The sequence below is a fragment of the Bactrocera neohumeralis genome, chromosome 4 (assembly GCF_024586455.1).
Source record: "Bactrocera neohumeralis isolate Rockhampton chromosome 4, APGP_CSIRO_Bneo_wtdbg2-racon-allhic-juicebox.fasta_v2, whole genome shotgun sequence".
NCBI classification, from domain to species: domain Eukaryota; kingdom Metazoa; phylum Arthropoda; class Insecta; order Diptera; family Tephritidae; genus Bactrocera; species Bactrocera neohumeralis.
In genome coordinates, this window is record NC_065921.1 from 9,946,039 (window position 1) to 9,971,896 (window position 25,858).

Genomic DNA, 25,858 nt, shown 5'->3' on the forward strand with positions numbered 1-25,858 from the left:
AATGTGCAACTTGGCAGTACTCGTATTTTTTTGTTTTTGCCTCCACAATAGCATAGACATGTTGTTGGTTGGCAGCACATTGGCATTAAAATTTTGAAGGCGGTGTACATCGGTCGAGTTTACTGTTGGTTCGCGCGGTATATCGTGTGCTGCTGTTTAAATATTTTACCAAATTGAATTGAAAAGGCAACAATAGTTGTGATAAAAGGTATAATTAGTGAATAAATTTATGTTTGAATAAATAAATGTAAATAATGCATATTTGAAATTTTATATATGTATATACTGTTCAAGTGTGTAGTGGCTGTAACATATCTTTATTTCGTGAATAAAGCTTAAAGTGGTGGGGGACTGGGCGAAAATACTGCTCAGGATGCTGGGATCTCCCACCCTATCATATTGTGGAACTGCGACGCTAAAGATAAATTAAGATAATTTAGATAATAATTAAATCAAGATAGATTTATTCCTGGCGACGCAATTAAAACAATATGCGTAAAAATGCTAAAGTATATTCAATAAAACTTTATTTTAATTATTGCGATATTATTTATTTAACAAAATGTGCACGATAGTAAATTTAAAGACTAGTTATGCATATTAACTGAAAAAATAAATACAAAGAGGGAATGCTAGATGTGCCAAATCACGTAGGTACTCTGTATATGAGACAAAGGACAAAGGCAAAACAAATAAGAGGGCATACATGCGCCTTTATTAACAAACAAGTGTCAATGAACGCATGAGAAGATGTGGTGCATCACCGTGTGAAATGATGTAAGTGAGAGACAGCACAAGGCCACAATAATTGGAGAGGAGAAAATGTATATATCTGTACATACTATGTTTGCAAGTAAATACTCAGTGGTAGCATTGGACCTTTAGCTGCGCATATTCATGTGCATATTAAGTGATTACCAGTGACCCATAATTACTTGAAGGTCGCCAATATATTTAATAATATTAATGGCACGGTAAACAAATATGCAATTATGTAAATATTCAAAAATCTACCAAAGGAAGATCAACAAAAACTAATGAAATCTTCAGAGCTTTTTTTGTTTATAAGTATTTACCAATTCGAATAGGCTACATACATACATGTAATATGTGCTTATCGTACCTACAAATTAATATAGTTCAATTGTGCGGCAGCAAGTTATACCGGTTTGCGAATATGAATAAAGAGTGAGGCTATAATATACCCATGTGTATATAATCGTTTTTATGGTTGATACGGAATGTTTTGCAACATGCATCTGTAATATTATAACATTACCGGTATATAATAATGCATGTGGAGTGATGTAACTTAATCTGCATCGACATGGACTTAAAAATATTTCAAAATAATAATCTGAAATGATCAGCAGTAATCTGCTCTGTATTTAATTATATAGTATGATGAATCATCGGTAGAATGAAAATAATCTATTGGAAGTTATAAGTGTACTTCCTTTTAGTTGCAGCTGGAGATAAAAAGGTTTTAAAATAACTATTATTTTGTTAGGTTGGAATCTGAGTCAGCATTAAGTAAACAAGAACCCAGACGGACAGTTTCTATATATCAACCAGTAGCCGCGAAATTGCTTACAAATGTGATATGTTTTGAGTTTAACTATTATATAAAATCTCAACTTGAGAAAGCCAGCTAAGATATTATAAATATTAAATTATTAGCTCATGCTGTGATATTTCATATTAAGCCAATTGTATTGAAGCTCTACTGAATTATTATTAAGCACTTCCGTATGTTGGTACAAAAACAAGCCTTTGCATACACATCTAAATATATGTATGTATGTGTTATTATATATTCTTATTTTTTATAAGGATTTGCAAAAGTGACTTCAAATAATTTTTAATACTTGTTCTCTATTTCAGATTGAATTTTATACGTTTGTTTCGACGAAAGATATAACGATAAAGTTACCACAATGGATTGTGGCACATCAACGGCTAAATATGTGCTGTTTGCATTCAACACTGTAGTTGTGGTAAGTACTTGTGTAAATATAATACATGAATTTATAGTAACGAAGCAGAGAAATGAATAGAATTGTTTCATATCTTTTTAACAAGAAATTGACAGACACGGTTATATCTTAATGACAACTACTTTTTGAGCTGACACGACATATAAAGTAAAATAATATTCTACGTTCAATTTTGAAAATTAGAAATAATAATTAAGCATAATTTGATTATACCTATGGTTCTTTAAATAATATTTTTTTTGTGCATTATTGTGCTTGCTTTTGATATCCTGAACAGGGTACAATAAGTTTGTCGCTATGTTTGTAACACCAAGAATATGTATTATTTCGATAAGCAAAGCCGAATTTTAAGCAAAAATCGCAAAAAAATTAGTTTGCCGGAACTCATAAACATACATATTCACATTATAATAATAGCAGCTGATAACTTGTTTAATGCCGACTTCATTTTTTGTGTTGTTGCTACGTTTACTACATTGCCTTCCCATGCCAACACGATTGTGAAGACAAACCGGCTCAGTTTTGAATGGAATATTTAAGTATGTGTAAGTGTATGTTTACAAATATAATCATACATATGTATGTATAAGTATGTACATAGATATAATAGACCTAAAAACAGTAGCGCTTCGTTGATATTTTTGTTGTTGACTTAAAAATTCAGCCCAGTTGTTTGTGCGAACGTTTCAAGAAGAAATTCGTCAAATCTACCAAAATACATAAGATTTTTCGGTAATACCCAAATATTTTTTTACTATGGTGACATCATCAGCAGCCATCAGCTCGGAGCCAGATATTGAATAAACCTAGTAGATAAATACTCATTACATACTTTTATGTGCATAAGCTTGTAGAAAACTGCGTAGAAGAGCGTGCATAAAATATAAAATTGCGATAAAATTATGTGCAGATAATGAGAGTAAATGCTGGAGTCAGTTTACCATAATAAGGAAAGGAAACATACATATATTAAATGAAATAGACGTTACAAACTTTCTACGAAGAATTTTTTCTGTGATCTTCATAAACATTGCATTGGTTTTAGAAAAAATCATATTAAAATTGCACTTTGCACTTTGCGACTTTTCATTATTAACACATATGTATGGATTTTTCTCATGAAAATGCAAATAAGTTCAAATCGGAATGAGTGCTTTTCAATTTAAATTCTATTAGCGCGTTAAGTGACAGATTTGTCAACAAAAGCATTCCTGTAAGTAAGAAAGTGATTAATTTTCGCTGATAATTGCGTTTCACGTGATCGGAACATATTATTTTATTATAATTCAACTTTTCTACGGAAAATGTCGATTTGAACAGATTGATAGTGAGCAATGCATCTATATATAACTATAATGAACTATAATAATAAAATACATACATACTTACATATATACATTTGACCGCATAAGTATGCGTACAGCACTAGAAAATGTGAACTGTGATTTGGTGGCTAGATGATTAGAATTTTTTTGTTTTAAATAATTTCTGTAGGGAAATACAATTCATGCTAAATCGTAAGATGAATATTTACCCGGTCTTATAAAGGAAACTATATCTGATTGCTCAGTTTTTACGGCAGCTATGGCATTTATAGTGGTCCGATATCGATGGTTCCGACAAATGAGCAGTTCTTTGGAGAGAAACTGGAGTGAAAGAGGACCGGGGCAAATTTTCAGATCTATATCTCTAAAACTGAGGGGTTAGATCGCGTATATACAGACAGACAGACAAACTTAATATAACCTGTACTGGGTATAATTATAAATAACAAACGTAAAATATTTTTTCTAAATGTAACAAAGTAAAGTGAAAAAACCTACTAAAAGTTGCTAGCTCAACTCTTTTTTTGAATAGTGGAATGAGATAATTGAAAATGAAAATTACTATTAAGCATTGTGGGAACTAAACAAAAAAGCCAACAGTGAAGTGCAAAGTAAAAATATTATTGCAAAAAAATAATAAAACAAGCGGCAAAAGAAAAAAGAACAACAGAATTTAGAGACTTTTTAATTATTTGTAAAAACGTTGGCACAAGTGTATTGGGGCCAACGGAGATTACCTTGAGGGGGCCGTCAAAGATTTTGAAAAATAAATTACGAATTTTAGAATTATGAACAAAGTCTTACTATTTTTTGCTTATAATAGTAGTTGTTTGACTCAACGCCTTTTGCCAATTGCCAATGCCGAATTTGATATATTCTCATGCTGTTTCGCAAATGTTTTTATGTATGTATGAATGTATAGTATGTGTATGCGTAGACTAAATTGCAAACCATGCAAACATTATATAAATCTGAAAATCTTGTTTACTTGGAACGATTCAATTACGCGCGTAATAAATGAAGGAAGTACATCCATATATACAAATACACATGAATACATCCATACATACACACACATATTATTGAGGGTCTTATATCGCTTTATACACGTACTGCTAACAAAAAGCATAGAATAAATAAAAGCTTATGTAGAACGCTTCAGGGGCAGTACTAAAGTTACTGCAATGCACTCAAAGATAAAAAATCCACGTTATATATTATATTTTTACATCTGTATTTAATAATAATTGCATGTGAAAGTCACGAATATGAGAGCACAAGTAATTTTTGTATGCTATACATATGTATGTATGTATGTATGAATGTATACTTATGACGCACTCGAAGCGAACAATACAATCAATTTAACAATTATTCTCCTACTTCCATCTTCCATATACTTACATACACCATTATTTATGAATACATATACGCTCGTTACAAAGTGCTCGGAGAAAAGCTACAATTGTCAGATTGGCTAATCCACATTATTATGGATGTACTATATTGTACAGGGCGCTTAGCTTGTATGTAAAATCAAGTTAGAAGGCGGCAGTGTAGTTGCTCGATCATTTTTATGTGGATTTTTATATACAGCTTTACTATAGATATGTATTAAAAAGCTGCACACTTTGACTTACACCTTGTTTGAAGTCAATTGTTTGTTAAACTTAATACTGGTATATTTTCAAACCTCACAAATGAACAACAAACTATTCTATAACGCTTTGATATTTCATGTATGCCAATCTATTAGATTTATGCCAGTTGCTTGTTCCATGTATGGCGGTATAATCACTTGCTAGTTACCTTTCAGCATATCGAGCAAACTATACCGGAGGCTCAAACGAATGGGCGGCTCTGGAGGTGCGCAATATAGCTATGATTCTTTCTTAGAGAAGAAATTCTGATTGATAATTGATTTTTTTTTAAGAAAATTTTATAATTTAATCTGTCATTGCAACCATTCACAATAGTAAATGTGAGCTAAAATATACAAAACAAAAATTGGCAGCATTGAAGATAGAAGTTATACCACTTTAATGAGGTATTCGGATAATATTCGCTTGATCAGTTCAACTCGAAAACTTTGTTGTTGCTTTCACGTGGACAAGAGAGCAAATCATTCGAAGACGGCTGGTATAAATGGATTATTCTTTAAATACATATGTATATTCGCTTACTATTTCATCACGACACAGAATCAGTGCCCATGAACCGGGCATCTTCCATGTGGAAGGGCACAATATCAGAGGCAATCATTTATTTTTTTTCCTACTCACTGCTAGTCGTCACCTCCCCCCTCTCATTGTCAGCTTAACCAGGCAATCGCGGTTTACGATTATTCATTGTTGCTTTAGTTCGTCATTTGTATATTTATTTACCCATTTATTTATTTGTGGAATAAAGATGTGTTGTTTGGTATACTTACACCATATGGGCTTTTTTATGAGTACCTAAATCTACAAAGTTATATGTATGTATGTTTGTATATTAATTACGATGATGATACATATATTATACATACATACATATACTATAATTGGCCTTATTTCTTGCTTTTCCTTTTAGAAGCTTGTACTCATTAATATTGGTGGATGAGTTTATTTTAAAAATAAATACAAATGTTAAGAAAAGCTATTTCTAATTTCATGGGAAGCTAATCGCTTTTACTCTCATATGTGTTTGCATGTGTATCTCGTTAATTGGTTACCGGCTAATTGTGGAGATAATTAATAACTACCTAATGACAAAAACTAGTTTTAAAGGGTTTTTAAATAGTTAAAAAACAACTGCCATTTTTTAAATATTCTAACGAAAACAGCAATTTTCAGTCGATAATGCTTTAACACCAAATAATCGGGTTTCATTTACGCACAGAAATTGCTCACTATTTATACTAAATATATTTTTCCGTTCAGCTTCTCATAAGCAAACAGTTAGCTCCATTAATTGCGAATCCACTAATCAGGAAAATGACTTTAATTCCGTTTCCGTTCGCTGTGAAATTAAATGTTTTGATTTCAAGAAATACTTCAAACTGATCAAAATCTCCAAATTGCTTTAACTTCATTTAAGCAATTAACGGTCATTACCAAAAAAAGTGTAAAGTAAATATTTGAGTAGTTAGAAATCTAAAAGAACCGCTATTTCAATGACTTTTAATGCGAAGGCATTGGATTAATTCTAAACACGACTCAATGTGTTCAATGTGGTTTTGTCAGATAAACTGCGGTCACTCCTTCGAGTACTTGAAAACCGATTAGACTTTGACTTACATAAACAAGCGGTCACTTTTAATCATTAATATGGTAGGTTTTGTAGTTGTTTCTTTGTAATGGATGAAGCGCTACGGTTTTTTATGTTTAAATGTGGTTTTGATAAAAAAGTACTTAAACTGCGAATTATTGCCCTAACTAGTTTTGTATTGGTTCAATTTGGTGTTAAAAAATGTAATGTTTTTTCTTTTAAAAGTTAGAATTAAATTTTTTAATTTGTTAATTACTCACTGATTTTACACCCAAGCCCTATCCTTGCTAACCTTAATGAATCCTGTGTTGAACACTGAGATTCAACAGATTGTTTAGTGCCTTAACTTGCGGAAATTATAACCGATGAATTAAAACAGCAAAATAAAAGAATGACTTAATTTTGACCGGTCAGTTTATTAGATTATATGCAAAATAAATAAGTTTTCCATACCAGAATATGATTTTGATTGTTCGGTTTGTATGGTAGCTATGCCAACAGGTGCTACTACGAATCAAGAGACAGTGGCTGTCCGATGGAAGAGAACATCTCAGCTTTGAAGGTTTGCGACTCAGAACCCGTCGGCGGATGCAGGGGAAGAAGAAGACCATCACTCTGTTCGAGAGATCAGGTGGAGAAGGACCTGGCTTCGCTGGAATCTCGAATTGCGGCGAAATAGCGAAAAGAAGAAGCGACTGGCACGCTGTTGTTAACTCGGTTATAAACGCGTTAGCGGTGTCTACGGCAGTAAAGAAGTCCAATCTGAACAATTTCTTCACATATCATATCGGTTCGATGCCGAATTTGGTGAAGAGCTTTCTATACAAGGAATTGAATTTGATCTTCAGCAGCTGCTTGGGGAAAAGAGAACGTGTACAAAATTTCAGATCGATATCTGAAAAACTAAGGGACTATTTGCATATATACAGACTGACGGACAGTGACTCAGCTCGTCACGCTGATTATATTATACATACATATGTATATAAAACGAACTGCAAGTAAATATAAATACGGTTTGTTACTATTTACCCCTTAAATTTAGAATATACATAAGCAAGTACAGATGTACATTAATAGCGGCTGCTGTGTATCCAATGCAGTGTTCTACATAAAATTTGGGGCAATAAAGAAGCCGCTGGTTCAGTGCACCTTAACAAAAGCGAGCGTGAGCGCTTCTCGATCGATTTTCGCTGAAAAAAGAGCAAACAAATTACAGGAACTTTATTAGTGTATTTAGAAAATAAATTTTATGAGAGTATTTAAAATCTTATCCTTATAAAATTTAAGCTATTTAATCTAGAACATATCGAATGAAAGTGATTAGATAATTTCTGAGATGAATTCCACAATTAAATTTTGGTTGTGTACCCTCCTTTCCCCGCGCTTTAAACGGCTTCCACTTTTTTGATATTTTTGTGGTTTTTGTGGTTTTTGATGGCTATAGCCATCCAGTATGTTTTGAATGAGTTTGTGTTGTAGTCTCTTTAAGGTCGCGTGAAATTCGGAAGAAGCCTTATATGATGACTAATGCAGCTGACGCCCATAATGTGCCCAAATTCATTCATACATTCATAGCTGGTGATTTATTGCCGCCATTCATAAAAGTGGAGCGAGAACCGTCTCCCAATTACGCTATAAAGTAAAGTAAGGGTATCAAAAGGCTACTCCGTCATATGGTATACTGCAAATGAATGAACGTGAGCTAAATTAGTCTGAGATTAAAAGCAGTCAGTTTCATTCAAAAAGTTTACTAGGTAAATTATTGAGAATAATTGAATTGGAGAACGTGGCGAAAAGTTATAGTTGAGGTTAAGTTTGTGCATTCGCTAGAACTTTTAATAAGCTTGAAGTATTTCGTAAATATAAAAATTATATTGGCAGAACTGAAATATTTTCTGCATAGCGGACTTCAACTGGTCAGTCGGAGCTGGTTAAAGAGTATAGACATGATAACGCTGATGAGCTTGCAAGAAAAGGCACCCATACCCAAATCCCTTGACGTCGTACACTCTGGCGCTGGACTCGCACGTGCTCAGTAATCATTGGTCAGCAAACAACACCCGTGGGGTTGTGAAAGCCTCCTGGTCCATGGTGCAACGCAAAAGGTCCATGTAGTAGTTTCATGCTCTTAGCAAGGTTAACATGGCCGCAACTATAGGTGTCCTAACACTGTTCCATTGGCAATCAGGCGATGAGGCTAAAGATTTTAGAGGACACTCTCTGGCAAAGTTGCAGGGAGGAAGGTTAGGTGGAAACATCTAGACACTCTCTCCTTCACTGTCCAGCTTACGACAGACTAAGGGTGAATAATATTGGTTGCCATACTTTTCACGAGCCCTACATATAGAATGAAGTAGATATTGGCCAGTTCAATAATTTGTGGCTGGGTCTAGGCGCTTTATAGATATACGACAGTCATTTTGATCCCCACTTAGGAATTCTGGGAATCACAACGGACAAGTGTCTCTAGCAATCCAACTGTGATTATTCGTGGTCTCATGAATATCAGCCTTTTACCTAAGCTTCCATAATGAAAAATGGTCTGATGCAATCAAATCAGATGATTAGATGAACTAGGCTGACTTTTTTCTTGATTCGTTCGCAAAAAGTTCCATCGAAGATCTGTTTGATTTAATTGATTTTGATATGGTCAGTCAAAAAGATTAGTTATAGCGCTCGCTATTATCGCCAACATTGTCTTACAGAGATAGCATTTCTTTTGGATGCTCGGGAACCTTGAGGACTCTTTCGGAAACGCACTACAAACACCGAAATTTGTTAGCGGAAAGCTTCTCATCTAAAAAAGCACCCTGTATTTGAGTAATTGCAATCAATGCTAGACATGCAGTCTTAATAATTCAATCTGGCAACACTGTAGACCCGAATAATAAAGGCATAAACGCTTGACTGCCGACGAGCAACAATGACTGCCGCAGCATCAGCAAAAACAAGTGTGTGTATATGTACATATGTATGCACATTGGTGGAGGGCATAAACACCATAATTCAAAAGTAATGTGTTGACGTTGTTTCGCGCTTTGCTGGCGATCACAGCGGCAATTGCCAAAAAAGGGGGATAGAAGCAAAAAAATATCGGGCACAAAAAGGCTTCAGACAAACTTAACTGTCTGGAACTCCGCGTACATGTCGGTTTTAATATTTTCTTGTTTTTGTTATGGCGCATTATTTCGTCCTTTCCGCATACATTGCTACGCTGTGACGTCATTCTACTGAATGCCCAAACCTCTTGCCATTAGCTATTCTCCCAAAGCTCGCTAAATGTATTTCTATAAAAAAGGAATTATGGGACAACAAAAATGTAAATAACGCAAAAAGTGGGTAAGAGAGATACGTGAAAAAACGCTTGATGTGAGTTCTAACCATGGAATGAAAAAATACCAAACCGAACCCAATGGTGGCTGGTCAATGTTTTTAAAAGCAAACGGCTGATGTCAGTCTTTGGCGCCAAAAACGCTGATGGCAACAGAAGATTTGGCAATCACATCACGCGGATTTAGATATACTTATGGACTTATATATAAGTATATACAAATATATACAAATACATACAGACATATGTAGGTATATATATAACCATATATCCATATGTATGTATGTGCAGTCAACAAAAGCGTCGTTGGCGGCAAACGAAGGCGTCATTTTACCCAGCTATGTATATAAATATGGGGAATTGGTTGTTGTTAGTAGTATTGTTTTCCCATATACATACATATATCTTATGTTTTGCTGCTTTTGCCGCCATTGTTTCAATTACACTTGAGCGTAATTTGTAAACATTTTGGGTATGCGATAAATGTCTCCCAAAGCACGCTCGAGAAACCCTAGGAAGCATTGGCGTCGTCGAATTTCCATTCAATGTTGTCATCATTTCCCCCACCTACTCTCTGAGGACAAAATGCATAGTTGCGCAAAATAATAGTAATTTATTATACTTATGCGGGAAATGTTGCTATATATGTATGTACATATGTATGTTTGTATGTAATATTTATTTTAACGATTAAGTAAGCCGCGTCTGATCTCATTGGAGAGACCGAAAGTAATACGAGTTCAAAGCAGGAACGAAAATTAGGTCTTCTAATTACTAAATGTCCTCGAGTTAACGAAATGCGACTGTTTGGAGCGTCCAAAGAATAGATCGAGAAGGTATAAAAACTTTCTAAAAAATCTCGCACCTAAGAAATTAAAGTACATAAATGTTTTACATGTTAGTAATGAACTCTTAATGCTGAAGAACCTTTGAAATTTCCACACAAGAATGCGTCAAAAAAGAAAACGGGAATGGCGATCATTGAAAGTTGCTTTGCTGGTTGTTGCAGCGACATACATACATACTTAAAACATTCCTGAAGTAATTTGGAGGAGTGCTGCCAAGTTTACAGTCGTTGATCATACACAATTCCGTGTTTAGTTCAGTTAAGTAGGTCCGAGTGTCGTGGGAACAATTTTTATGTTCGTCGCACAAAAGAGCCTTTAACAGATTGAGCTTGTTTCTATTTTCACCAGGTAATAATATACCAAACTATAAATCGTAATAAATATTTTCAACTGCCGAAACACTGAAATTTCTTAATATTTGCCAAGACCTATTTTTAAGCAACCATTTGCTTGTGTTAGATAACTCTGGCTAATTAAAGTGTTCGAACAACTTTTTTGTTGGATTCGATTATCTTTAAAGACACCCATGCGTTCGACTCAGAATTTATTGTTCTTTGTTGTTCCAGTTGTATGATTGCTTTCCGGGCTCATACATTTGCTATAAATTCACGATTCATCACATCTCGCGAAGCCATACGTGTTTCGAATCACCGCTATCGTATTTTGTTAACATTTCTCTCGACCAATCGACTTGAGCCTTATTTTGAGTGTAGAGAACAATGTGTGGGATTCAACGTGAACAAATATTTTTTACAGTCGAATGTCCATGCCCAATGTTGAATGTATGTATGCTGGTCCCACTAATATCCATAGTTATCTCAATCTCACGATAGGTCACAGAACGAACTTGCAATATCAGTTTGTTCACAGCATCAGCAGTTTCCGGAACAACAACTGATTTTGGACGACCTTTCCAAAATTCTTCCTTTACGACCTCGATTTCACCAAACCATCGATAAACACGGTTCCTTGATGGAGCTTCATCGTCAAAAATGGAATTAAATTCATCTATGCACTCTTGATGAGTTATCTACGTCGAAAGTTGTAAAAATAATCGCGCGAAAATGTTCGAAATTTTTGGTCGAGAAGAATATTTTAAGTTACTGTAGACAGTACAAATAGCACTCGTATCTCAAAAAGTTTTGAGTATGCATACAACAGGTGCATCATAGCTATATGCTATAGTATTCCGCTCTAAACAGTATTCATGGAGATTGTACCTTTGCCTCGGAGAAAAATGCACGCAAAATTTTATGAAGATATCTTCTAAAACAAAAAAGTTTGTCATGCAAGAACTTGATTTGGATCGGTCTGTTTGCATGACAGCAATGTATGCTATACAGCTCGTCTCCCTAATTGTTTATAAACATACATACGTACACATGTACATATACACTCTTTAAATTTCCGACTTTTCCTTTTTCAGTGTTACAAACTTTATAGCTCTGTTAAGTCGTTGCAAGAAGGGCGAACTAGGTCTTACCATATACGAAAACCAAGACGAGTGAAGCCAAGCTGAGAGATATGCCTATAAGCTCGCTGCCAGCCAGTGTGATAAAACTAGCAAGAGATAATAGCCGAAAGGCAGATATACAGTATGTTGACACCAAAAAATGTGATTGTCAACGAAAGTGTCAGTGATGGTAGCACAGAAATAACATCAACAACAGCAACAAGCATAATCACACCAGCATGCGGCTGTCGTGCAAGAATCTACTGCTGTCTGTCCCCCCTAAAGTAGGTCATAACTTGACTTGTCACTATGATGAAGCAAACACACACTCATTTGCATGTCCATAGCTATACGCTAAAGCGGCAACATCCTTCCGTTTCGAGTAGTTGTTGCACACTAAACATTTGCTTTGTTGATTTGGCAGCTTGTGGCTTCGAAAAAAGTGAAAATAAAACAAAATATATAGAGCGGGCATCCTTCGGCATCTTATATGTGTGTGAATCTGCTTTTAGTACAACAACTTTTTGCAGCTACTGTCAGAGTGTGTGCTATTGGCTTGCGGCATGATGAAACGGCGAGTGACAGTGGCATCACGTCATCATCTCAATACACAAATACAACAACAAAAAGCCAAAAAGGAAGTGAAAGTGTTCAGTGAGACGATTTTATAAGGATTCAGATGTTGTATGCGACGATGAATCAGACAATAGCGGAGCGAGTTTTTTCATATAGACAGTCTATCATAATGGGATGTGCGCATATTCTTCTAGGAAATATGTACATTATATAAGATTATATAGAGTGAATACTGTCAAGCAACAACCAACGCATATCTTTGGTCGATTCTGCACAGGATGCTAGCGCTTAACGTTGGTGCAAAAGGTTATTTGCAGCTTAGAAAGTGGGTCTATGAAGTAATGTGAGACATGTCTATTATATAAATCCAATCTTGAGTTAATTTTGGGACACTCTTTAAATATATGTAGTGATATATGATCCTTACAGTATGTCCGTCAATCGTCGCTGACTTGTTGGCATATACCATAGACTTGACGTAGCCCCACAGGCAATAGTCTAACGGTTTCAAATCGCTTGACCAATTGACTGGGCCATTTCGAGAGATAACGCGTTCACCAAACTTGGTTTTCAATAAATCGCTTGTAACATTCGCTGTGTGGCTTGTGGCGCCGTCCTGTTGGAACCACATATTGGCCAAGCCGATATCTTCCAATTCGGACCAAAAATATTCGGTTGCCAATGAGCGGCAGTGATTCCCATTCACAGTAACGTGCCGGTCTTGATCATCACGGAAGAAGTACGGCTCAATGACGCTGTCGGCTCATAAACCGCCCAAACCATAACTTTTTAGGGATGCAATGGAGACTCATGGAATACCTGTGGATTGCTGCCTGACCAATAACGTATATTTTGCTTATTGACGAAGCTATTCAGCCAGAAATATGCCTCATCGCTGAATCGCATTTTCAAGTTATTGGTCAGACCAATTCACGAACATACGACGATTCATGGTGGTCAAGCGGCTACAGTTCTTGCGTCAATTTGATCTTGTAAGGATGTAGGTCAAGATCTTTTCGCAAAATTTGTCACAATGGCGTCACGGAGATGCCCAACGCTTGAGAATGACGTGTGAGTGACCGATTTGGGTCTTTCTCAATTGATGCGCTAGCGGCAGCAATATTCTCGACACTTCGAGCACTTCTTTGTCTCACTGGCACGGGAACATTTTGTACTATGTTTGTGGATTAAAATTTTTCCATTAGACGTTCTGACAGAAAGATTATGATGACCATAAATTGGACGTAGTGCTCTTAAAGTTGAGGCCACTGACTCCATATTTCGGTAGTAAATTTTAATAATTTCGACTCCTTGTTGGATCGTATACCTCTCCATGATGAAATGGCAAACCATACTGAAGAGAAATGTCAAAAGAGCTATGAAAAGATATGGCGTCGTTTGCTGTCCCTATCAGTCTACTTTTGTAGCGTCCGTATTGAAGAGCCCGTTATTTCGCTCACAGAACTCGATTGCTTAGTGTCAACTATTGCATAAAAAAACACATTTCGTTTGACTGCTAAATTTGACACATCGTTTTGTAATTTTTGCAATAAAATATTTTTTTTTTTTTGCGCTCAGTTTCATGTCTCCACCAAGGTGAGAGTTAAAGGTGTGACTTTTCAAATAAACCTTCAACGATTTTTTTTATTTTGTTTTATTTTTTAGTTTTAAAACCTTTAAGTTTTTATGAAAACTTAAACTTACTCATCAGCTTACCTAACCCCCCGCCGGTGTTGCAACGAGCTTCGAGTTCACAACGCCAAGCGTCAAGCGTTTTAGTTAAACTATCTCTCTAGCGAGAGCATACTATGTGTTCATGTGCATGTGTGTGTGTGTTTGTGTGTGTGGCAATTAAGAGACGCCTATTAACATTTGTTTAATTAATCTCAAAGCGTTCATTTACACTTCTGCAAAGCGTTGGCGTGTCGGCAGAGTTAGCGACAGCGGCGCTGCATGAATTAAATACACTTAGTTGGCGCTGCACAAACAATCATTGGCACGTCAACTTACATGTAAGTATGTAAATACATACATACATATATATACATACGTATACATTTATGAGCGCTGATGAAAGATAGATGCTTTGACCGCAGGTGGCTTCTGCGTGCGGTGGGGCAGACCAATGTGTGTGGGTGTTTGTGTGCGTGTGTGAAATCATGACTATATTTCCGTAAAGTTACAAATGTCGTTGAAGTTTATACATATGTAAGTAAATGTAAATATATACATAATGTAGATATGTGTATTATTACATATTAACATGCATTCGTCGCGCCAGTTGTGCTTGGCACACTCATTTACCTACAAAACTGCTCGCTAACGAATTGTGAGCGATGCCAGTTACTAGCTGTAATTAAATAAATTTGTGTGTTGCACGAGAACAACAACAAAGTGAGTGCGTGAGTGTGTTTTGATGGCGCTATGTCATTGGGGTTTAAACACATTCCATAGTGGGCACAGCCGCGACGGCAACGGCGACGGCGACTGCAAACGCAACGGTGACGTTGCATGGCGCAAATGTGGCATATTTGGAGCCAAGGCGGGCGGTTACGTTAAACTAAAATACGCACACATATACAAAAACATTTGTATTACAACTGCAATCTGCACATACTATATAACGCTAGAGGGGGGGATATGCGTTAAATTTCCCATTCAGAAAAATGTTTATAAAAAATGCTAGAGCTTGGTGCGAGTAATAGTTTGACAGATACAGCCTTGAGAAGTTCCGGATTAACTGCGCACTTAATGCGCAAATTTGTAGGTGACAGACGGCAGCTTTTTCGATTGAAACTATTTGAAAAAAAAGTCTCATTGTCACTTTTTATAATATTTTCAATGAAAATTGATAGAAGATAAACATTTTGTAAAACCATTTTTTATTACAAAAGCATATCAAAAATTTTTAAAACTGCATCATAACATGATTTGATATTATATTGAGTTTTTTGTCAGGGTTGCCTGTTTTCATTCCAAGTTCTATTTTTAACAATGTTTTAAAATCTCAAAACTCCTAAAATTTTGTTATTTTTTTCAGCAACTTAGTTGAACCTGAATTAAAAAATATGCAGTTAATCTGGTTTAACGCGCCGACGCAATCTTTTTCGGAGATCAGCCTTGGGAACTTGTGCGCTCGAGGCTAGCTAGGAGGATTTTTTTCGATTACAACTATTTAAAAAAAAAGTCGCGAAATTTTCACTGAAATTTTAATTTTTTTTTGTAAAAATGTCTGCCAAAAATCCGATTTTCAGTTTTTTCACTTCGTACAAGTTCTAAGTTAAGGTTTTAACTAAAACATGTATTTTTTCACTCTAGTTGATCCTGTAAAGAGTTATCCTGCCAACGCGGACGCATCTTTCTTCCGAGGGGTCACCAGAGTGGCCGAGATTAAAATATTTTTTCTTTCCAAAAATTTCACAATTTCTTTGTTAATTCTAGTAAAATATTTTATTTTTTATAGAAGATGAAAATTAGTTTAAAAAAAGTTCAATTTTATCCATAATTACGGTTTTTGATCAGATCACAAAACTGGTAAGGCTTTGATTGGTTCATTTGTCTTAAGATTTTGTCAATTGAGTTTCCGAATTCATAGAAAACATTTAAAACATCGGACGTCTAACTAAAATAGTTTCTCGAAGCAAATGCTTCATTTTTTCATTGGAAGACAGCTTCAAACTTAAGAATCCAACGGTTTGTGGAACTATTTTTGTGTCTCAAGTGGGATCCTATGTGCTAGAGCTCTTCGACATGGCATTTTCCATGGTATTTTGAAAGCGTTGCCAGATTGGAAGAATACCAAAGAACAAAACACTTTCTCTTGATTTTTTAATTTTTGTTCTCTTTTTGTATTACGAAGTTTTATTAATTTTAATTCCGTCCGCGGTATTAAGAATATATTTGGAAGGGATTTCTGCTTGATAATATGCTTCGTTTTCCATCCCGATCATTGCAGTCTGTTGTCAAATGAGAGTAAGAAAGGATTTTATGCGTTCGTATACCAATTTGTAGAGTCAGAAATTCTATACGATTTGCTGGTTGAATCAAACACAGCATTATTGTTATTGTTCTTATGAAAGAGAGATCTAATTTGTCGCAGATTCCATAGAAAGAAGTCAAAATCTCATTTTGATGTTCCTCGGTATGCTGGAGCTGCCCTTAACGAGTGATATTCCTTAATGGTCAATTGCGGCGTTTATTAGTTGTACAGCATTCCTTTCTTCGTTTTTTTTTTGCGCCAACCAGCAATATTCATATGTATGCGTACGTATGTATGCCTTAGTTTTCCCAAGGTCTTATCATTTAATTGTTGCTGTATTTTGTTGCTAGTTTCTAGTTTTCGCTCCACAAATTAACATACTCGTAGTTTATTACACCCGGCCGGTGCATTAGTTTAGGCGGTTGGTTTACTTCATTTCAATTTCAACATTCTCGAATTCGTTATTACCCACTGGTGGCACTTTTTTATGCTGACCTCATTACTCCCGGCTATACGGAAGGTGGGGAGGGTAGGCGTTGTTCTAGCAAGCAAAATTATAACACTTTGCATTTTTCATTTGGTCCGTTGCGACGCGCCAACAATGGCGGGTATGAGTAATCAAAGAGCGATATGTACATACATACGTACATATGTAAACGTATTTATGTAGGTATGAATGTATGTACATGGATACGTAGCTTCGTAGCGAGTACATGAAAAGCTTGCAGCTTGTTGCTTCACAAGGCAGCGTGACTGGTGTCAATCTGCCTGATCGGTGGCAAGTACGTGTGAATGTATACACATACACATAAATCTACACACAGTAGCACGCACTCAATTATACCTTAAGTGCGTTGTTTCTTTATCATTTTAGAATTGTGCTTTAATGTTGTTGTATTTTTAGATATATACATATGTACGTGTACTTCTATCTTTCGTGTATTTTTTACACTTATTATGCTGGCATTATGCTTCTGGCTTTGCGTGCGCAAAGTTCATTAGCACTAAATACACTAGTTGTTGGTTGTTTGTGAAAGTACAAAAAATATAAGCTAAAAAAAATTATAACCTCAAAAAAAATGTAACCTAAAAAAGAAAAAAAAAATTATGTAACCAGCTGTGCACAATCATTATGTTATAACTCTGCATTTATCTTTTTCTTACTTGCCGCTATGCCACCCAAGCGTCTGCGGTTCACTTCAAATGACACCTCAAAGTTCGCATTTCTTTCACAGTCCCACAGACGCCAGTCGCCAACCGAAAAGACCAAGTGAAGTCAATCGGGTCTGCTGGCTTTTCAACTTTTCCGTGAAGCGCTGAAGTATGACTCCCATTAGGCAACTAATTTTCTCCATTTCTGTTACTTCTCATTTATTCATTTATTTGTATTATTTTCTTCTAACTTTTTTAGCACCGTGGAGTCTGTATACATGTGTATGTATGTATGTATGTAAATGATCAGCGTGACTGGCTGAGACGATATATCCGTCTGCATATAATTAGTTTTTGAAAAATCGAAAATTTTGCATGCTCCAAGCAACCGATATAGCTGCCATATAAACCTTAAAGTTCCAATTCATGTTTTTGTATGTAAAACTTTTTCATTTATGAAGGGTATTAACTTTTTTCTGGTTTTTTTCCAACTTGTGTTCGTTAGTTTTTTCCTACTTAAGCGGACCTAATGAATTGGTTATGCCTTTTTTTTACTTTCGGTATTAACTTGTTGGTTAACTATTTGTTATTTCACAGGAAAAATATTAAATAACAAATTTCTTTAGGTCTACATGATCACGATTTGTAATTTGAGCTGTTTTTTCCGCAATTTTGAAAATCTTATATAGTATATCACTCAAGCACGTTCTTGCTGAATCGGCATGAACATATGAAATTCTTATTAAACATCATAGCGCATTAGATCTAATGATGTAATTATCATGTTATGACTGGAAAGCATGCCCGATAATTGGTATTTAAGTGTGCTCTGTCCAATCCACAAAAAGGGAAACCCCACAGTCTGCGCCAACTACCGTGGGATCAGCCTCCTCAACAACGCATATAAGATTCTATCAAGCGTATTGTGTGAAAGATTAAAGCCCACCGTTAACAAACTGATTTGACCTTTTAAGTGTGGCTTCAGGCCTGGAAAATCAACATTTGAGCAGATATTCACCATGCGCCAAATATTGAAAAGACCTGAATGTCTGTATTTGCTATCCTCGCAAAAGGAATACGAAATTGACTTCGAGCAATATCAAAAGTTCCGTCAGGATCGGGAAGGACCTCTCCGAGCCGTTCGTTACCAATTGATGTTTCAGACAAGGCGACTCCCTATCGTGCGACATCTTCAAACTACTGCTAGATAAAATAATTCGAGCTGCAGAGCTGAATAGAGAAGGTACAATCTTCTACAAGAGTAGAGTAGTTGCTGCTGTTTTCTCCAATTAAGACAAAGAAACTAAGACCTGGTGGTGAACGAGAACAAGACGAAATATCTCCTGCCATCAAACAAACAGTCTTCGCACTCGCGACTTGGCGCCCACGTCATTGTTGACTGTCATAACTAAGAAGCCATAGATAATTTTGTCTACCTTGGAACCATCATTAACACCAACATCTACGTCAGCCTCGAAATCCAACGCAGAATATCTCTTGTCAACAGACGCTTCTTCGGACAAGGAGTAGGCAATTGAGAAGTAAAGTCCTCTATCAACTACCAAACTCTGCAATAGCAACAGCGAATATCGCAGTCAATGGAACGATGAGCTGTACGAGTTATATGATGAAATTGACATAGTGCAGCGAATTAAGAGACAGCGACTACGCTGGCTACGTCATGTCGTCCTAATGGATGAAAGCGCTGCAGGTCTGAGAGTATTCGACGCAGTACCCGCCGGGGAAGCAGAGGTAGAGACGATATGCACTCCCGTTCCCATGACAGTCGGGTCTACGTAACCGGAATGGACCCGGATTTTTATCCGGCCACGGACTTCAACTCGGCAGAATTCTGCCGCTACAACAACAACAACAACTTCAGATCTTCACTCCGTTGGAAATACCAGGTGGAGAAGGACCTGGCAACACTTGGAATTTCCAATTCGCGATCCAGCGAAAATGAAAGTGGACTGGCGCGTTGTAACCGCGTACTCGGTGTCTACGCCATGAAAGAAGAAGAAGAAGGTTTGGTGGAAAGGATACGGTTTTGAAAATAATTTCGATTTTTTCAAGATGCTCTGATGTAAATTTTGTAAACAAACGTCTTTTATGTTAGGGTAGTCGGTGTTTTGCAAAAACACAGAATTTTGACAAGTCTTTCGAGCCGTATTCATATTGCAATAATGATTTCTTTATAGTTTTTGGACTTGTGTTAATTGTAAGCCGAAAAATCCGCCTCACAGCCAGACACTTTTATCGGCGCCCACCTGGAATTCGGCTATGGAATCACGGGATTCTATTTTTTTAATTAATCACAAATTTCAAAAACGGATTTAAATCCTGTAAAATTTATTAAATAAAAAGCTTCTCAAAAAGTTTTTTAGAAACACGTTTTTTGAATTGCAAGTGTATATAACCCCTAAACTATTTATCAATTAAAATGATTCACTTCCTCTTATTTATTTTTCATTTTACTATAACCATTTGTTTATGACTTTAGCTTTACATACTGTTGAATAGCAAAGGGCAGCATTGTGTTAACTTTGTTATAGCAAATATTTGTTTTATAACTCATTGTGGGTCAAGTGTTGTCTGCCTTATTTGCACGTACTTCAAACATACACACATGCACACATACACACATACTTATATGACTGCATTTGCATGTGTGTACGCTCATGTGATGTTTACCTCTCCGCCCGAAAATATTTACAAAACGCGTCAATAAGTGGGATTTTTATTCGCGTTTACTTGAAGAAACACCTCGACTTTCACATGCTGGTACATATGTTTGTATGTCCACATACATACATATAAACTTGTTTATACATACATTGTATGTACCCATATACATATGTAAATATGTCTATATGCGTGCTTATACAAGGGAATCATTTTGCAAATGAACAATCGCAGGTGTTTTACGCCCGACATGGTTGATGCATACGTGTACACCACACACACCTACTCACATAAATATGGATGTCTGTTAACTTCTGGAAAAGGTGTTTCCCTTAAACAGCCCAATGAAATAATGTCATCAAGTGCAATTTGTTTAATATTTTTCATTTTGCATTCATTTTGCATGCATCCGCGGCCTTTTCTCGCTTGCTTTTTTGTCGATCCCATTGAGTACATGGATTTTTTTGTTTTTTTTTTTTTTTTTTTATTTTTTTTTTATATTTTTTTTATTTTATTTTTTTTTTTTTTTTTTAGTTGCTTTATTACATACATACATATGTACATACATAGTTCACCCCCATAAAGCAAATTGAGTAATACAATTGAATGATTTTGTTTTTTGAGGTTGCCACATGTATCAAATTTAAATTGATAGAAAAAATAAATTATACTTTTATACAAATCAAACTAAGCAGCTTTCAGGCGTGTTATCGGTGCAAATATTTTTTAAAGAGAGTTGCCACGTCGTTAAAAAATGTATATCATAAGGGAAACGTGCTATCGCAATAACCCCGAAAATTTGAAGTGGATCCGACAAACAAGTTTTTACGTGTATGTACATACATACATACATACATTGTGTGTACATAAGCGTATTTTTACCCTCTTGGGTATACTTATTAGGTACTGATCGGATTTTTGAATTTTTGAAAGAAATTTCCGTTTTTGAGTCACTCCGAAGTGTAAATTTGTTCACAAAAAAGTTGCCTTTTTTTTAAATTTAAGAAAAAAGTTTTTTTTTGGAAGTAAAAGAATTAAAAAAAAAATTTTTTTGAAAACAAAAAATATTTTGAAAAAAATATTAAAAAAAAGTATTTAAAAAAAAATATTTAAAAAAAAAATATTTTGAAAAAAAAAATATTTTTGAAAAAAAATATTTTGAAAAAAAAAATATTAAAAAAAACATTTTGAAAAAAAAAATATTAAAAAAATTTTGACTACTTCTTCAGTCATTGCCTGTATTCGTCTATAGTAATAGTAGTTTTTGTTGGAACCCGAATTTGAGATAATTTTGAGCAGAAAAATTTTTACACCGCGTTACCCCTTTTTCGAATGTCCTCCGGGACTCCCTTGACCCCTTCAAGGGAATTCAATTTTTTTTTAATTAATCGTCGTTTATTAAAGAACATTAATTTTTTAAAATGAAAATTTTTTTTATTTATTTTTATTAAAAATGCTTCTAAAAAGATTTACTAAAAAGCGCATTTTTCAAACTTGTACAAGTATATGACCCCTTAAATCACGCATATTTCAATACTACTAAAAATACCATTTTACCGCTCTACTTACAGATTGTCGGTCTTTTGGGCATCGTCTTTGGCGCGCTCATACTCAACAGCATCGGTGTAATCGAGGTTGACGGTCATGTCGGTTTCCCGATACAGGCAGTTTTGCCAATTATGCTCATAACACTCGGTTCGATTGTGGTATTCATCGCATTCTTGGGCTGTTGTGGTGCCATACGTGAATCGGTCTGCATGACTATGTGCTATGCCGTCTTCCTGTTGGTGCTGCTCATTATACAGCTAACAATTGTTGTACTACTATGGACCAATAAGGATAAGTTCAACAGTGCCATGGGCGAGGTCATCGATAAAGCATGGGATAGTCGTAGCAAGGAACCGGCCGTCTTCGAAGCTATACAAGTTTCAGTAAGTGTGTTTAATTATAGGTATGAGTTCATTGGTTTTAACATATCTCCTTTCTTTCGTTTAGTTGAAATGTTGCGGCAAGAATGGCATCTCCGATTATGTGTTATTGCTACAAACGCCACCCGCAAGCTGTTGTGAGCACAATGATTGCTTGAATCCATTAAACATTTATGGTGGTTGCCGTAGCAAATTCCAAGAATTCATGTCCTTCAGCACTGACACAGCCAAATACGTTGGCTTGGGATTGATCGCTGTGGAGGTGTGTACAATTTGTTTAATTATTTTTATATTTTTTCTTTATTAAATTGTTTTGTTTATTTAATTCTCGCCCACAGTTGGTTGGTTTCATCTTCGCCTGCTGCCTGGCCAATAACGTGCGCAACTACAAGCGCCGAAACGCCTACTAAGCGCGGCTCAAGCCCACTCCACTCGCAAATGTTCCACAAATTTTTTTATTTTCTGCTTCTTGATGTCGTGATGTCGTCATAAAACGCACATTTATTTCGAAATATAAAATAATATGCAATTGTGTTTGAAGTAAACCTTTGATTTATGAGTACGTATGTATATTTTTTGTTATGAGAAACATACAATATACACTCTGAATATAATTTTCTATGTATGTCTTATGAAAAGTTAAGCTGATATGAACAATTGAAAGTCAAAAATTGATCTAAATTCACACCTTTAATGAATTTAAGTAAAAAGTTGAAACCAAAATTCTCTTTAAAAACCATAAAATGGATATAAATACTTACGTTTCTAAGAAATCTTACCGAATATGCCTGAAATGAACAATATGAGGCCATGAATAAACCACTTTAAATATACAAATACATATATACCATATGTACATACATACGCTGTACCAAAAAGGAAGTCAAGAAGTTGAAAAATATGGCGTATATAAGCAACAAAGAAATCTCAAGAGAATTTAAGACAAGTTGTATTGTTCCAAGTGAATTGAATATATGTCTTTATTATAAATGTAAACAATAATGTTATCGACTTGAATTAAACTCTGCGCGAGATAATATGCATTCACAGTTTATTATTATTATATGTATTCTATTGGATATAAATAAAAGTATATATATATATACAGATATAGATATATATGTAAATGTTAGTTACATTATCTACAAGTTATGTTGAATTAATGTATATTTGATTTTATGCCTTTTTACATGTTAAACTAAAGCGAGTCCGTAGCTTGCAAATTATTTACCATATACATATGTACATATATATGTATGCATGTACATTTTTAAATATATATATATAATATACACATTTACGAAACGACTATGCGTTTGCATGCAACGAGCGTTAATGGTTCGTCTGTCCTAAATACATTCATACATATATATATGTAATCAATCACCTTTTGTACCATTTTTTTGAAAATCCACTTACCCAAAAGTAATTATAAAACTTTTTTCAACTTGAAATTCCATACAAAACACGAATATTTAAATAAAAACGACAAAAAACCGAAATGTACAATTTTTTATTTATCAAGTATGTTAAGTAAAATGGAAAATTGATTCTGTGATCCTCGAGAAATCTTGCCAACCGACTTCAAAAACACAGTTTCGAGAAAAACGCGTTTAAAGACAGCACCTTAGCCAAGCTAGCCTCGAGCGCACAAGTTCTCAAGGCTGTAACTCCGAAACTAATACTCGTATCAACTTGAAAATTTATCACAAGGACATTTAGAAGTGCTATATTGAATTCTTTTATAAAAACTTTCTTATTTGTGAAGGGTATTACAGCTTCAGGACCGAAGCTAAAATTTTTATTATTGTTTTTTTCATATTGTTTGAGACCAAATACGTCGAGAATCGAATTAGTAAACGGCTTTTGCTGATTGCATTAGAATTAGAATTTAATTATATTACGTGGACCTAATAGGTGCTCAAACAATAACAATTAATCAAAAATTAATTAATTAAAATTATGACCTATCACAATACTATTTACATATGCATATTCTTTCGTTAGTTTGATAATTATAGCTTATGTCTCACTATTTATTAAGAATTCAATTGATTACAGACAAACAACCTATAATAAACGAACACAATTTACACCAACACTATCTTCAGTTGCTTTGGCATTAGCAATCGAAAGTGAAAGCACCGACAACAACTCTTACTTCTACTTTTACGCATTCGGAACTTTTCGTTGTTTACTGAAATACAAACGTATCGTATGTACATATGTATGTATAAAAGGAAATCCGAGTAGTGTAGATTATTTTGTAAATATTTTATTTTGTTGGTGTAAGATTTTCTTAAAGCAGCTTTTGTCAATTTAAGTTACTGCGGATAATTTTTGATTTTTAAACCAGTTGATTCGAGACTCGAACTTTTTATTTTCTTTTAAGCAACCCATATCATCACAAAATATAAGTTGCGTTGAAATAAATAGAACGAATATGCGCTGATTTTTACACGGTTGATATAACATCTAAAAAAGATTAAATCGACTTAAACTATTTTCTATTTTAACATATTGTCGCAGCTACAGTAGTTGCAATCAACCCTTAAACTACAACAATTGTGGATATGTATGCATGTAAGTGCCATAAATCTTACCAACAACAACATACTGATGGCAATAAGGTCATTCATTGCCTTGGTGATGGCAAAGCAATGCAAGCACGCCAAACATTTGCATCGATTGGCCTAATTTTACATTTTAAAGTTGCAATAAAGTTTGTCGTCGAATATGCTTATTTCAGGATAACATGCGGCAAGGGGTGTATTTCGGTTTCTGTATCACCTAAAACAGCGTCTAGTTACTAATCATACATAAAAAATAATTTTTTTGTCATTTAGGAATTAATTTCCGAATAAAATTGATTTTCTTGACGATTTCGATTATAAAAAAGTTGAGATCCTATAATATACATAAATATATTTATATATAATATAAATTAATTTCAAAATAAAATTGAAAAATTGAAAAAAAAAAAATAAAATTGATTTCTGAGCCAATTTCGATTATCAAAATGTTTAGATCCAAAATATCTACCAAATCTTCTTTGTGTGAAAAAATGCAATATAGAATGCCATACAGTACTACACACTTTTTCACCTGCCCTCTTAAACAAAAATTTCTGTCTTCACAATATTCGACACGTCAAAAGTCATAGAGACCATATTACGCTATATAATCTAATACTTTTAAGATACTCCCTCAATAAACCGGTAATTGATGTTGAAAGTCAGCTAATTTCTTAATTTTTTGACACCATATTGACCTATATAGACGTTATGAAGTGAAGGTGAAGATCGGATACTCTCTTATACGACAATGCAATGATT

General features: G+C 34.8%; 2 protein-coding genes across 2 annotated transcripts in view; one reads left to right on the forward strand and one right to left on the reverse strand.

Moving 5' to 3' along the window:
* The window catches only part of LOC126754776 (sialin), a 441,635-nt gene that overhangs the window by 341,016 nt on the left and 74,761 nt on the right, over positions 1-25,858 (reverse strand). The window lies entirely within an intron of this gene.
* LOC126754787 (23 kDa integral membrane protein) lies at positions 74-24,025 on the forward strand. Its single transcript, XM_050466904.1, has 5 exons — positions 74-208; positions 1,885-1,997; positions 22,167-22,526; positions 22,591-22,785; positions 22,862-24,025. Exons 2-5 carry the CDS (start codon positions 1,938-1,940, stop codon positions 22,931-22,933), a joined length of 687 nt encoding a protein of 228 aa, XP_050322861.1. The 5' UTR covers positions 74-208; positions 1,885-1,937; the 3' UTR covers positions 22,934-24,025.

Coding starts and splice junctions, on each gene's coding strand:
- LOC126754787 (XM_050466904.1), top strand. CDS start 1,938: ATGGATTGTGGCACATCAACGGCTAAATATGTGCTGTTTGCATTCAAC. Junction 1,998..22,166: donor CATTCAACACTGTAGTTGTG/GTAAGTACTTGT, acceptor CTCTACTTACAG/ATTGTCGGTCTTTTGGGCAT. Junction 22,786..22,861: donor TGGGATTGATCGCTGTGGAG/GTGTGTACAATT, acceptor TCTCGCCCACAG/TTGGTTGGTTTCATCTTCGC.